Source organism: Halichoerus grypus, chromosome 10 (assembly GCF_964656455.1).
Source record: "Halichoerus grypus chromosome 10, mHalGry1.hap1.1, whole genome shotgun sequence".
NCBI classification, from domain to species: domain Eukaryota; kingdom Metazoa; phylum Chordata; class Mammalia; order Carnivora; family Phocidae; genus Halichoerus; species Halichoerus grypus.
The window spans coordinates 6,657,836-6,673,389 of NC_135721.1; the positions used below are offsets into that span (position 1 = coordinate 6,657,836).

Below are 15,554 nucleotides of genomic sequence, written 5' to 3' on the forward strand. Positions count from 1 at the left end.
TCCAACGAACCCAGAATGATCTGTGCTTCTGTAAGATTAGGGAACACGACTGGGGTGTTCACTAGGGGCCTCATGAGCTCTGTGGCACTCTGACCCCCGAGGCAGCGGGACCGAAGTTTGAGCCCCGCCGTCCCCGGGGCCTTCACTGTGTGCTCTTGGGCAAACTGTTTTCTATATAAAGCAGATAACCCTCGCTTTACGTGCCTCGTGAGGCTGGGAGGATGAGACGACTTCACGTAGAGCACGGGAGCACTCACCATATGCTCGTTTCTTGTGACTGTTACCGAACCCCAAACTGGCGAGGGGTGCTGCCCCGCGGGGCGCGGGAGGCATTTGTCGCGCGGAGTGCGGGCCCGGGGCGGGTCGCACCGTCCGGCAGGGGGCGAGCTCCTCGTACTTCCTCCCTCCCCCGGACGGGCATTCCCGGAGGTCTGGGGGGGTACCCCCAGGAAGGGTCCAAGCCCGCGGTGGGGTAGGGTCCAGAGGGGTGGGCTGCGGCTCGGCCCAGAAGGGTGCGACGCGGCCCCGCCTGTCCGCCAGGCCCGGGGGGCGCGCCCTCGAACCACGGCGCGCAGCGCGGGGCCCGAACGCCGACACAATGCGGCGCGCGGTGGCGGGCGAGCGGCTCGGCCGGCCGGGGCGCGCGCCGCCTTCCTCCCTGCAGGCTCGGCTTCCCGGCGGCCGCGGCGGCGGCGGCGGCGGCGGCGGCGGCGGCGGCGTCGGCGAGCGCGCGGATTGGCGGCCCGGCCCTCCGCGCCGCCCCGCCCCGCGCTCCGCCGGCCGCCGCCCCCGGCCCGGACCCGCCCCTCTCCGCGGGAGTCGCTCGGGGCCCGCGGCTGGGTGGCCGGCAGTTCCCGCCGGCTCTGCGCGTCCGCCTCGGGGCTCGCTCGGGAGGGCAGGCGGCGGAGCCCTCGGCGCGGCGGGCGGACCGGCCGGGCCCGAGCTGCGCGGGGCTGTGCGCGCGGCCCCTGCTCCCGCCGCCCGGCCCCGCGGGCGGCCGACCCGCGCCCTGCGGCGGCTCCTGCGGCTCCTGCGGCGGCGGCCCGCGCCCCGGCGCTTCCCTTTGTCCGCGGGCCGGGCGAGCTGCGGGCGCGGCGAAGGCGGCGAAGGCGTCCGAGCGGCCGGTCGGAGCCCGCGCGGCGGCTGAGGCGGCGGCTCCCCCGCGGCCGGCCGCCCGCGCGCCGAGGCGATGCCGGACCAGATCTCCGTGTCGGAATTCGTGGCCGAGACCCATGAGGACTACAAGGCGCCCACGGCCTCGAGCTTCACCACGCGCACGGCGCAGTGCCGGAACACGGTGGCGGCCATCGAGGAGGTGAGCGGCGCCGGGCGGGCGTCGCCGGGCGGCGGGGGCGGGCGGGCGGGCCGGCGGCCCCGGCCTCAGGTGGCCCCGCGGCCCCGCGCCCTGCCCGCCGCCCGTCCCGCCGGTCCGCCCCCGCGCCTGCCCGCGGCGCCCACAGCCCGGGAAAAGTTTCTTTCCTCAAAATCCGACGCGGCCGGGCCACCCCTGCCCGACACAGAAGCCCTTTGTTCCGTGTAGGTGGCTCCGAGGCGATGGCTGATGGCTACCTTGGGCCTTTTTAAGAGCCAACCCCCCTGCCTTCTTTTCCCTCGCGGGGCCCCGGGCCGGGCGGCTCCCGGTGGCGCGGCCAACTTTGGCTGGGAAGGCGGGGTGGGCGGTGAGCGGGGACCCCCGCGCCCGGCGCGGCGGGGGTCGTGGGCTCACCAGCCATCCCCGGGCGCCCACCTCCCACTTGTTCTGGAAGAGCCCCTGCCCCCAGCCTGCTCCGCGCGCAGCGGTGTGCTCCGAGCTCCGCCGCGGCCCTCGCCCCCTCTGCCCGACTCTCGGGTGGGTCGGAGGACCCCGGCTGTCCAGGAAAAGGTGTGCACACCTTAGCGGGGGAGGCCTGACCGCATTCCGCACCGCGCCCGGGAGCCGAGTGCGGGGAGCTGTGTGCGGAGCCGGGGCTTCTGATCCGAAGACCTTTGATAGCCGCCCCCAGTTGCGTGTGTCTCACCTGCTTGAACCTCTGATCGCCTCGCTCCCCATCAGCCTGGAAAAGGCCTGATTTTAGTCAAGTGCTTTCAAGGTGCAAAGTCATCATGCCTAGTGCTAACTGGTAAGCCCTCCACATCCTGCGGAGAGAACACTTCGGAATGAACCAGCTTGGGCTGACAATCCAAGCAGCCTGCGGCGAAGGGCTGAGTTTGTGAGTCCAGGGCCACCGCTGGCTGCGTGGTGTGGGGCAGCTCCTCACCTCTCTGCCCTCATTTTCCTTACCTAGCAAACGGGACTAGAAATACATCCTTTCCGGGGTTATTATGAGGGTTAGAGACGTGGTGTGTAAGGTGCTTCGCACTCTGCTTGGCTCATAATAGGTAACTGGTTTATAAGCCACACGTGTGCTAGTGTAGAACAGATGATTAAATTTCTCTAGGCCAGAATGTCAAGTTACAGCCTTAAAATGGGGGTATTGTAGGGATTTTAGAAGATGATGATTGGGCTAGAGTGAGGGGAGGTCACCGCAGAGCTTTTAATTAAGTGATGCCATTAATTTTTTTGCCCACTTGAACAAAGCATCTGCTGTTAGGAATTGTTTGGGGGGAAGATCCAGAATGTTTCCCTTAATGGGAATTTTTTTCTTTGCAGACATAAACAGTCAATAATAGGCTAAATCATAAGTAATAGATTCAGCATTCTGAATGTTTTAAGTATAGCTAGGGCATCGGCCGGCCCTCTTTCCTTCCTTCTCTCCTTTTTTTGGTGGAGGAGAGCTACACGCAAACCTTTTGTAGTGAGTTCTGTAACCCCACATCACTTAATTCTACTTGTGTCAGCAAGGCTTAAAAAAGATAGCTTCAAAGTAGGCAGATGGGGATGACCCAAAGAAGTTTTTCCAGAAGTACTGGTTGAAAAGCAAGGGGAACATTTTCTCCATGTTTTGAGAATACACTATTAATAATGTCTATGGAAGGATTGCAACCAAAAAAGTAGCTGAATATTTCTTTAGGGAAGGAAGCTTTTACATGATGCCTTAAAAAAGGCTTGATTGTGTGTGAAGTTCTGTTTCTTTTCCCCACTGCAGTTTGTCACTTAAATATTAACACTGGCAGATGCTGGGAAGCTAGGCAAATAGGAATTGCTATTAAAATTGGCATCCCTTCCTCTGATTAATTTTAGTTTGTAGTGTATAATTCCAAAGCTTTTTTTGTATGCTGTGCAGGAGATTATCCGAGAGCTCAGTTACTGAGCAGATTAAAAAGAGACTGGATTTGGTCATTTTATTAAATTGCAAGCTTGCTCCATGTTGCCATCGAAGCACACGAATTGGTTAAATTCTCAAAAATGAAAAAATTGAAATCATTACAGGTCTGTTTTCACTTTAAGCAAAGCCACTATTCATACTATGATGGTGAAATTTGTGAGTTTGGATTTTTGAGATAACTACATTTGAAAGGTGTTCACTCTCTGAGGAATCACTGTGGATTCCTTTAAATAATGCTCTGTTCTCGGGTGTTTAACGTTCATTCCCATTACCAAAACTTGTTCCATATATACTTTGATTAAGAAGTGATGCCCACATAGTTTGGTTTTCAACAAGCATCTACTTTTCATACTGAAGTGAGACAGAGAGTGGGTATTGTAACTTATTCATTTAACAGAAATAAAATAAATTTAAAATTTGCAAGCTCTTGGCCCTATGTTTAAATAAATGATTCATGAAATTAGCAAACTAATTTTAAACTGAAAAACCTTTGTGAACCTTATACTATGAATGTCACATCTGTTAGATCTATTTCTCACCCCGGCTTTATACATGAAGAAATTGAGACTCAGGATAATTTGCTCAAGGTTATAGAGCCTAGTAAATTGAAGAGCTGGAATTGAACTTGGCTCCATGTTGTTTTCAGAAGTGTTGCTGTTTCCTTTTACTTTCTTTTTTAAGATTATTTTTAAGTAACCTCTACACCCAACATGGGGTTTGAATTTACAACCCGGAGATCAAGAGTCATGCGCTCCACTGACTGAGCCAGCCAGGTGCCCCTGTTTTTTGTTACTTTTAAATAATGCTGAATTCTCAAAAAAAAAAAAAAAAAAAAAAAAATGCTGATTTCTCTGAATTCCTCATTTGTCAGACCTGGTTCAAGTTCAGACTCTACTACTTGCCAGTTGTCTAAACTTGGGTGAGATACCTAACGTTTTCTCACTTTCCTCAGCACTAAATTCTGGATAATAATACTTCTCTACCTCAGAGGGTTGTGGGGAGGGTTTACTGAGATAATCCACAGCACCACACCTGACAGACAACTGGTTTAGTAAATGCTAACTGCTTAACAGATTATATTATAGTTAATCCATGGAAACTGGTGAGGGCTTTGGCACCAAGATGGGATTTACATGGGGGTTGGGTAGGAAGAGTAGGGGAAATGGATGAATGGTTGAATGAGTTAAGTGAATTAAAAACTATGTATCTGTTAACCCATGCTTATTTTTTTTTTTTTTTAACCAGTTTGTTGTCTTGGCAGCAGGTCAGCACGTAGCTATGTTTTAAAATATTCGCCTGGTGATCACTTTCTCTGGGTAAAGTAATTATTGTGCACATTTTTAGCAAAGTCTGCTGCTACCACTAGATGGAATCTGCCCTGTGTTTTTGGAAATAATGGAAAAAAATAAGTAGTTGTGGCATAACTCTGAAAAGTGAGCTTTTCCCCTTTTTGGGGGGGGGTTATTTCTGTCTCAGTTTCTTTGAGTCTCTAGGCACTTTGAAATATTCTCAAAATAGGAAAAAATTGTATACATACTTGGAATATTCATGTTTATAAAACCCTCCTGTAGAGCATCATCCATTCTATCTTGCTTATTTGGCTTTGTTAGATATGTAGTTTTAAAAATAAATTTGATGTTGACTTGTAAGTATTAAAATTTAATCTACTTCCTTCCGGGGCCATAATTCTCAACTCTGTTGTCCTTGGTTACCTTGGAAATCTCATTGCTGTCACAAGCGCAGGGTTCTGACTGCAGGGGTAAAATGAGCATCTGGGCTGCCCAGATTCCCAGGGGCCTTGCTGTCCTTGGGGCCAGATGCGCCTCCCAGCAGTTAGAGTGGGAACCTGGCCCATGTACTTTTTAGGCAAGAATGTGATTGTGAATCTTAGCTCTTTGTGAAGAGGGCTCTTCCAAATCCCAGACTAACAGATCTTGGATCTTTTGTCAGAAGGACATCATCTTTTTGCCTATGCATTTGTGTTTTTGGAAATGAGGTTTTGTGGTCAAACAGGGCCACCTATTTATGCTGTGTTCTGAAATCTGGACTTAATGTGTTTGGAAATTTTTGAGTCATTTAAGGAGGAAATGATCTTCTCTTGTTATGTAATTCCGCCCCCCCTCCCGCAATTCAGTTTCCCTCTTTCTTGTGATTAACAGTAAAAATACTAATGGTACTCCTGGTAGGTTCCAGGCTCTGTCATGCAGTTTTTATTGAGTCCTGTTGTGTGCTAGGTGATGGGAATAGAATACCAAGTGGAGTAAGTTCTGTCTTTGAAAGAACCTACAAACTTAAGTGAGAGAGGCTGACATCTTATAAACAAATCCATGCAATAAACTAAGTCAATGTGAGGGCTTTGGCTATAAGATTGTCCAGAACCATGGATGCCCAGGGATGGCATTGGTCAAGTGTGCTTGGGGCTGTGGTTAGGAGGGCCTTGTATAGTGATACGCGATTGAGTCGCGAGGTCAAGGTGATCATCTGTGGGTTACCACATGCTTTAGTCACTAAAGTCTCAAAATGGTCTTCTGTGTCTGCCTTCCTGCCTTAGGTAAATCGATCCACTCCTGAGGTGGTGGCCAAGTAGGCCTCTGATAGGATTCTCGTCGTGTGCAATTTACAGAGGGCCGCTCAAGCCGAGAATTTGGAGGGATCCTTACTTCTTCCCTTACGCTCCACATTGCTAGACATTGCTGCCCTTCTCCATGGAGCGCATGCATCGTAGGCGTGTGCTGTCTGACACGGTAGCCTGAGATGTAAAATTCAGTTTCTCCACTGTCCTAACTGAGATTCAAGTGCTCAGTAGCCACGTGTGTACTGGACAGTGTAGATTTAGAACATTTTCGTCCTTGCAGAAAGTGCTGTCGGACAGTGCTGTTTCAGACCCTTGCAACTCACGGCAGGGCCCACTGACCAGCAGCTTGTCGGCACCGCGGTCTCAGATCCCACCTGGACCTGAGACGGACTACATTTTAGTGACATCCCCAGGTGCATTATATGCATATTAAAGTTTGAGAAGCACCGTTCTTCTAAGAGTGTGAATCCTGGCTGCACAGTAGAATCACTTGGGGGTGGGGGGGGGGTGCGGATTTTGTAGAACACAGATGCCTGGCCTACTCCCTGAAAGTCTGACTAACTGGTTTGGCTGGGGCCTGAAGCATTGGCATTTTTTAAAGCTTCTCCCCAAATGGGGTCGGTAATCCCTGCAGTAAACAGATAATCATGTAGTGTAACATCGGTTACACTATCAGTGATAAGTGATAAGTGATAAGAAAAGTTGAGTGGAATTTGGGACTGGAAAGGGACTTCGGAGATTGGGAGACAGATCAGGAAAGGTCTTTCTGAAGAGGTGACATTAGAGCAGAGGCTGGAATGCAGTGAGGAAGCCAGCCAGGGAAGAGTTGGGGTGGAAGAACAGCATGTGAAGAGGCTGCAAGATGTGAACTGGGCTGGGGCATTTAAGGACAGGAAGAAGGCGGTGGGCAAGGAGGGAAGGACGAGGGCGGGCAGGGCCATGTCACACAGGCCTCGATGGTCTTGGGAGGGAATTGGACTTTGTTCTCCTGGGACGGGAGGCTATCAGAGGGTTTGAGCAGGGAATAACATGATCGGATTGACATTTACAAATGTCATGGTGCTGGTTCTAGGGAGAATAGACTAGAGAGGAGACGGAGAGATTGGTGGGGCTGGGAGTCTGGTGTAGTCCTCCAGGCCAGAGGGTCTTGGCCTCTTAGCGGCAGGGGAGAGGTGCAGTCTGGTGGAGAGAGTGTTGGTGTGCTGGGGAGAGGTGAGCAGAACAGACGGCCGTCAAGCCCGGTTCACCCAGGTGACCTGGAGAGTGGACCTCTGGTTTCTCTGGTGAAGAAGCTGAAGCTCTCTGCTGGGCCTGCTTTGTGTCTGTGTGCTGGCCAGCCTCACTTGTTCTAGAACTTCTGTTAGGACCAATCCTGAATGTTTGTTTTGTTTCACGGCAGACTGGGATCAAGGAACATTAAAGCAGAGCGATGTAGACCTGGGCTGGAGGGACGTGTTCTCTCCTCTGCGGTTTCTAGGCTGAGGATAGCCGATGACACTTTCTTGGCTGTGTCAGATGCCTGAGATCCTGTCCCTGATCCAGTTCCCCAAACGCTCCTCTTTCCCTACTAAAAAGAGGTGCTGAGTTCACCTAGTCACTGTCCTGCAATAGAAACCCGCCTCCTTTGCTTACACTTGCATGTGTCCTATGGCCTTAACACCGTTGCCAGAGCCCTTCCCGGTACTTCGGTACCCTTATCGTTTTATCGGGTGCATAATGTTGTGGAATAAACGGGTCATTAACCAGAGCTCGAGTACTTGTATTCCAGCTGGATTTTTATTTGTATTTGGTTTTGTTGAGTTTATTGATTCGTAAATGTATGTTGGGCACCTACCAATCTGTTGTCTCTGCCAGGTGCTAGGGTCGTAAAAATGGACAGGGCTAGCTCCTTCCCCACAGACCACTTATATTCTCATCTTTTATGTGCAGTTATAGTTTAACTTCTTAGCCTTTTTTGTGCCATGGACCCATCTGACACTCCGAGGATGGTGGTGGACCTTTCTTCAGAAAGATGTCTTAATGCATCAAATACAATACAGAGGAATTCAAAGGGAACCAAATATAATGTAATACAGTTAGCAAAATATTTGAAAAATCTGTCATACCAAGATATGCTTCTTTACTAAAACATTTAATATCAAGATTTGGTAGTGGGTCTAATAATGTACTTTAATTTTGAAGTACCCAGGTGAGTATAAGCAATGTTGTGAGATATTTCAAACTCTGACGTTACGTTAATGTATCTTTTGTTGGAGTCACAGATGCTGCTAATATGACCATGGCATGTGGCTTACATTCATAATTGAAGAAAATGCTAAATTTCAGTGAGGGACTAGTGAAATACAGATGTCATTCTTTTTTTCCAATCCAGGTTTATGGACCCCTTGAATTCAAACAAAGAATTCGAGGCTTGGTGGTAGGATTCTTCCAGTTAATTGTTTTTGGGGTGAGTGAGTGACTCTGTAACAGTGCTCTTTAAGCAGGCTTCACAATTGTTACCCTGTCATTATGTTGGTTCTTGCGGTCTAGCTGTGAGAAGTGTTCTACCCGAAGCCAGTGTTAAGAGGATCGAGTAGTAAAGGTGTTGGGAGGAATGGGGGTGCTGGGTCACGCTGCCAGCTGGGGTTTGGCAGCCATGGTGCACCCGCACATTTTCAGGGTCAGGGCTTGGCAGTTTCTCCTGCGGTCCCATGGGTTCACTCACATGCTTGGGCGTGCCTTGGAGTTCGGCAGGACTGTGAATGCGTCTGCGAGTCCTGTACTGGGCCCTGAGCTGGGCTGCCTCTCTGCAAGCCAGTCCCCCGTTTTTACCTTTCCTGTTTTGCTAGCATGTTACACACTATCCTTGACTCTAGGGCGAGCTTGTTTGTGAAGGAGTAGTACGTTTTCAAGGACCTTCTGCCCGCAGTTTGAAGGGGAACTTCCCAGACTGTCGTTCTTGGTGAGATTACGTGTTTGAAATGATGCTGCTGTTGCATGAGCGTGTTTGGGAGATCCACAGCATGGCTGAAGTGTTATTGCTGGTCCCTTTTTTCTCCTCTTGTCTTTCTAGCATTGTTGGGGTGCTTACTGCGTGCCCGACATGCTCTAAGTTCTCTCCCGATGCTGTTACCTTGTTTATTACAAAAACCCTACGAGGTTCAGAGGACCTAAGCCACTTTACCAAGATCGCAAAGCTAGGAAGTGGTGGAGGCAGGATTCAAACTCAAGCATCCTGACACGAGAGCCTGGAGCAGCCGCCTGCCCCTGTGTAACCTGGGCCAGGAGAGGCCCTCCGTGTGGATGTCTGCGTGGCCAGCAGGACGCCTCTGGCTGTTAGTGTTAGTGAGTAGCTTCTGGTGTATTTCTGGAGTTGCTGCTTCTGGGAAATCCTAACTGCTCTTCTGCTTCCTCTCTGTCATTGCTGCTGTAGAAATGGTTTCTCTTCCCTCGCTTCACTGCTCTGCCAACATGCCCAGCCCTGCAGAGCTGAGTGGCCCAGGGCATTGCTCACACCCTGGCGGGAGGCCTGCCCTACTAACGGTATTATTAATGATGTCATCTTTCCACTCGATCCTGAAGATGGCTTTGTCAATATGGTTTTATACATAGATGCTGTCAAAATCAGGTGGCTAATGAAGACAGCTCCTTCTAATGATGAATTTCCTTGTCTGTTAGGATTCTAGCAAGGTGATCAGGATTTGGAGACCTCTTTCTTTAGCTTCCCACAAGAAATCACATTCTTATTACAGTTTTATTTTTTTTTAAACTAACTGCAACAATGGCTGACATTTCTTTGAGTTGAGCCTTAATTGTGTTTTAAGGACTGTGCTGTGGTTTATTTATTTATTTAAGATTTTATTTATTCATTTGAAACAGAGAGAGAGCATGAGCAGGGCGGAGGCAGAGGGAGAGGGAGAAGCAGACTCCCCGCTGAGCAGGGAGCCTGATGTGGGGCTAGGTCCCAGGACCCCGGGATCATGACTTGAGCCCAAGGCAGACGCTTAACCATATGAGCCGCCCAAGTGCCCCTGTGCTGTGTTTTAAATTGATTATTGAGTCCTTTCAGTGACTCTCTGAGGTAAGTCCTGTTATCTCCGTCTCACAGTTGAGGAGGTCAGGATGCAGACAAGTTACTTGATTGTGGTCCCCCCCACACACTAGCAGTTGACGGGGCCTCCCAGCCACACAGGGACGTTAGCCCTGCCATCCTGGCTCTCACCCCTCTTGGTCCTTGAATGCATCACCTGACGTCTCCTGCTGGCTCTTCTGGTCCTCTTGAGGTGTCTCTGTCGGTAGTGCAGGCTGATCATTGTAGACCTGTAGGCCAGTGCCCATTGTTGCTGACTTAGAGAATGTGTGACTGCCCAGACAGGACCATCAGACACTAGCCCCTGGGGGAGGTGCTGAGCATCAGAGGTGTTTATTAAGTGACCTTAACTGCCTTGAAGTGAGTTAAAAGGAGAGATCTGGCTTCCTCAGAGCTGAGGGACTGAGAATACTGTCACAGCTGTGTGTGACACGTAGGCAGTGATCAGACCCATCCAGATTTCCCTCTTTGTCAGCAAATCTGTGTTTTGAGAGAAGGCCACTGGAGGGTGAATCACAGATGTAGCATGTCCAGGCAGAATCAGGCTGAGGAGTCAGTTCCCTGTTGCCAGTGAGGGGACTTTGGGGGGAGATTCTGAAAGGAACAGGGAATCTTAAGTCCTTGTGCTGTATTTATTCCTCTGATAGCCCTGACCTGTTGCTAACCAGCTCGTGACCTTGGGCCGGTGTTTTCTGGTCCAGCCTCAGTGGCCTCGTGTAGAATGGAGAGCAGGATGAGATGAGCCGCAGGGCTTCTCCAGCTCTTAACATTCTGTGTCTCCAGTCATCTGCAACACAACTCAGTTGTGTGAGTTGCCTCTTGCCACTCTTTTCTGATCACCCCCTCTACTCTCTCTTTCCCTTAGCTGTTCATACTCATACTTTTCAAGAGGTTAGAGGTGAAAATAAGCTTCACCTCTTCCATTCCCCCCTTTAAAGATTCCCTTACCCAGAAGATCACTGGAGTCAACAGGGTAATTGGTACTTAAGCTGGAATGTCACTGGGTGCAGTTCCAGTTCAAGTTTGGGACAAGTAGGGCAGTGTTGTTTGCCGCCCATCTCTCCTTGGAGCAGCTCTTGTGGTCTTTGCTACATGTCTTTGGTCTCTTGATTCTCTGTCTTGCTTTACTTCGCTGGTGTAAAGCAGGTTGTGTTAATGATATCACAGGGTTTTGTGATCATTAAATAATTTGGACTGTTGAACTGGAAGTAAATACTGATCTTTTGATATCCACATTCTCATAGCTTTTCCTAGGTTTTTGGGAAAGCCTGTATTTTCCTCACTGGAAGCTGCGCTCTGTATTATGAAGCCCTGTGGATTTGGTTGTGTTAATATAGTGGAGTAGAAAAAGCACTCGCCAAGGAGTTAGAAGAGGTGATTCTAGTTCTCATTTGTTCTCTACCTTGCTATATGACCTTGGACAAGTCACTGCTCTGAACATCTGGTCTCTAAAATGAGGGGTTTGGATTAGTTGATCTCTGACTAACCTTTCCAGCCTGAAAATCCCACAGATCTTTGTATCACGTATATTGAGTTTGGAAAGATTCTAGCATAAATGGTGGGAATAAAAATCAGCAAGAAATGGCTAATTTGTAGTTCTGAAAAGAAAGTGTAGGTTCTGAATTATATATTCAACCTGAGTTTTTTTAAAAAAGACCTCTCTGTGGCTTCCTGGAATGCTTATTTATTGTTGTTTTAAATTGAGATTCGGTTCACATACCATAAAATTCACCCTTTTAAACTAATTCATTGATTTTTTTATTTTATTCACAAAGTTGTACGGCCTCCACTGTCCAATTCCAGAACATTTTCATCACACCAAAAAGAAACCCCATACCGTTAGCAGGTACTCTTGATTCCCCTTTCTATCAGCCCCTTGACAACCACTGATTTATTTTCTGTCTCTATGGTTTGCCTATTCCAGACATTTCATATAATGGGATTCATCCAATACATGGCCTTTTGTGTTTTCTACACATCCTTGTCAATGCTTGTTATTGTCCTTTTTTTTTAGAGAGGGAAGGAGGAGAGGGAGAGAGAGAATCTTAAGCAGTCTCTACACCCAGCACCAGAACCCGATGCTGGGCTTGATCTCAAGACCCTGAAATCATGACCTGAGCTGAAATCAGGAGTTGGTCTGCTTAATCGACTGAGCCACTCAGGTGCCCCTATTGTCTGTTTTTTGTTTTGTTGTTTTTTTGTTTGTTTGTTTTTTTATTATAGCCATGCTAGTGGCTATGAATTGGTATCTCATGGGCTTGATTTGCATTTTCCTAATGGACAATTTATGGTGCTGAGCATTGTCTCATGTGCCTGTGGCCATTGGTATATTTTCTTTAGAGAAGTACCTCTTCAGATCCTTTGCCCATTTTTAAAATGGGTTATTTGTCTTTACTGTTGGATTATAAGACTACTTAATATATTCTAGAAACTAGACTCGTAACAAATATGTGATTTGCACATATTTTGTCCAATTTTATGGATTGTCTTTTTACCCACTTGGTGGTATCCTTTGAAACACAGAAGTTTTTAATTTTGCTAAAGTCCAGACTATTTATTTTTCATTTGTGCTTTTGGTGTTATATTTAAAAACTGTTGCCTAAATTAAGGTCACAGAGATTTATACCTATATTTTCTTTAGAGAATTTTATAGTTTTAGCCCTCACATTGAAGTCCTTGATCCATTTTGAGTTAGTTTCTGTGTATGGTGTGAGGTAGGGATCCAACTTCATTCTTTTGCAGGTGAACATCCAGTTGTCCCAACACCATTTTTTGAGGAGTTCTTTCTCCATTGAATTCTCTGGGCACACTTTTTAAAAATCACTTGTTCTTTGATATATGGGCTTATTTGTAATAGACCCTGAGTTCTATTCCATCTGTCTGTCCTTATGCTAGTACTACACAGTCTTGATTACTGTAGGCTTATGGTAATTTTTGAAATCAGGAAATGAATCCAACTTTGTTCTTTTCCCAAATTGTTTTGGCTTTTCAGGGTCCCTTGCATTATTGTGTGAATTTTAGGATCAACTTGTCAATTGCTGCCAAAAAGCCGGCTGGGATTTTGATGGGTGTTGCATTCAATCTGCAGATCAATTTTGGAATTATAGACATCTTACCAACCCATTTTTAGCATCTTCTCATCTGTTACCCTGGGATATTTTTCATTTATTTGAGCCTTTAATTTCTTTTAATGATGTTTTGCAGTGTTTAGTGTACAGGTCTTGCACTTCTTTTGTTAGATTTATTCCTGAGTGTTTTATTCTTTCTGATGCTATCATAAATGGAATTGTTTTCTCAATTTCGTTTCTGGATTATTGATTACTAATGCATAGAAATATAATTAACTTTTGTATACTCATCTTATATCCTGCAATCTTGATGAATTTGTTTATTAGTTCTAATAGATATGTGTGCGTGTGCACGCGCACATGCACTTCTTAAGATTGTCTATATTCAAGATAATGTCATTTGCAAATAGAGATAGTTTTATTTCTTCCTTAACAATCTGGGTGTCTTTCATTTCTTTGTATTGCCTAGTTGCTGGATCAGTTCTTAATCATCTTTGAATGCCCAGTGGGTTGCACAGAATAGGGGCTTGATTACTTTATGGGATGACTGACTTTAGAATTAAGAAAACAGTTTGTATGTACAACCAAAATTCCTTACATATAATTTGTTTTGTTCCTTCTCATCTGGCCTCTGAATATACTAAGGAAATTAGAAGATTGGCCTGCTTGGTCTCTGGTTGCAAAGTAAGTTAGAAATGTCGCTTGGGTTGGTACGTGGGTTTCAGGTATTTGCCTCATTCAACCAGCATGTTCAGTAGTCACCTGGGAAGTTTACGGCCCAGGAGACGGGCCTTGTCTGTTTCTGCCACAGCAAATTCTGAACAGCCCATTGTTTCTGCTGGTTAATGTGGCTTTTTGGTTTCTCCTTTTTATAAGCATCGTCTTGATCGTTTTGACAAAAGGTAATTGTTGAGATTCCTGGTTTTCTTCTCACCTTGTAAATCTCTTTTTTGGCAAATAGGAAGGAGGCGTGTTTACTACAGGAGCTGCTGAGCTGTCAGAACCTGTCGGTTTTCTTTGTCTGGGTTCTGGCTTGCCAGGTTGCCGGCTTTTGATTTGGAAGCGGTACTGCTGGATTGTTTGCCGGCAGGAATGGCCCACGGTAAGGATCGTGAAGGAGGCAAAATGGCTCTTCACCTTTTTCATCTTCCTTCCCTACCCTCCTCCACGCTCATGTCTCCTTCTTTTCCTTGGGGACCAAGTTGCTTATGCTGCAATTTAGGTGGTGTCCAAAGCTTAAAATTCTCCTCTCCCTCGCTTTCTCTTTTACCTTCACTCCTTCCCTGTATTTCCAGGCCCTAAGGGCCTTGTGTTTTCTTTTTAAAAGAGGTTATTCCAGCCAGAGGGGACTCAGGAGGGAAGCTTTAATTTGGGATTTCTGAGGCCTGCCTTCCTACATCTCTCCAGACCTACTGGTAAGCTGTTGCTTTGCTGATGACATTTAAAGTTGGCCTTCTTTCCTGCCATACTGCCTCCACTTTCCAGAACTGGGTTTATTGTTCTGTCTTTTAAAAAATGATTTATTATCTTCTGTGGCAATGTGGAAGGAACTTAATTTTTGAAGTGCACAGTTTTTTCTTTATGGTCCCAGCAAAGAAAGGAGGCTTGATTGATCTTAGGACAAAATTGCTTTAGTCATAGCTGATATGAAATCTCCTAAGGGCTCCTGTTTTATTTGCTCTTTTAATTTATGAACCACCTTGCATCTCCTCAAGCATCTGTGCACGAAGGCAGTGAGCCTGATACGTCACATTCAGGGCTTTATTTTTGCCCCTAATACAAGGTAAGCTGCTTCAGGGTTCTGACACTTTGTTAGATTTTGGGTTGGATTAGGGAGTACTAGTATCAGCAAATGAGTGTTTCAGAATTTTGTTATTGTTTTTTCCAAAGGAAAATGTAGCATTAGGTTGAAAAATTAAAGCTGGTGACTGTAGGGCATGCATTAGAACCGGGAAGTAAACAGAAAGACCCCCAGGTAAGCGTAAAGTAGCTGCTTGGCACCCCATTTTGTTTCTCTCTGGTGAGGGTCTTGTCATCCTCAAGGTTCTAGAAAAGACCAGGTAGTAAAATAGAAATAGCAGAGACCAGTGCTCCACAGCTGAGGCCAGTGGAAGGGAGGAAAAGAGAGAATTAAACTCTTGCAGAAGTGTGGGGCCACCCCTGCTCCAGGAATTCCTGAGGGTCTCACGACGCCATGGCAGAGTATGTTTAAGAAGAGTCCAGATCGGTGCCCTCTGCTGTGGGTGACAGGGAAGCATGCAATCCACTGAGGAGAGTCTGCATGAAAATAGTTTTTGGGTTTTGTGGTGTAATTTTGACGAGCTTTAGTTTACTGAGAAAATTAATTGCCCGTAGAACACCTCCTTCCATTGGTGTTGGCCCAAATGAGGCCTTTGGTATAGTCTGAGGATGGAGTTTGGGCCATGGGTAGCCTGACGTAGAAATCTGTTTCTGGGACGCGCTGACGTCAGTGAGGACAGCCCTTGGCCCTCAGACGCTGCAGTTAAAAGAGTGTGAGAAGGGGGATGGTCGGCCGTGTGGTTTCCTGTCCGGCCTCATAGTATTTTGGCACTTCC

General features: G+C 47.5%; 1 protein-coding gene across 8 annotated transcripts in view; it reads left to right on the forward strand.

Moving 5' to 3' along the window:
- Nucleotides 1-805: 805 nt before the first annotated feature.
- The window catches only part of ASAP2 (ArfGAP with SH3 domain, ankyrin repeat and PH domain 2), a 167,184-nt gene continuing 152,435 nt past the window's right edge, over nt 806-15,554 (forward strand). For 5 of the 8 annotated variants that reach the window (XM_078055944.1, XM_078055946.1, XM_078055945.1 and 2 more), the window contains exon 1: nt 806-1,315. In XM_078055944.1, coding sequence (XP_077912070.1) covers nt 1,190-1,315 — 126 coding nt within the window. In that variant the 5' untranslated portion in view covers nt 806-1,189. Of the gene's footprint in view, nt 1,316-1,801; nt 2,121-15,554 lie in introns of those variants that run through there. The other 3 variants (XM_078055950.1, XM_078055947.1, XM_078055949.1) reach the window with 3 other exon arrangements.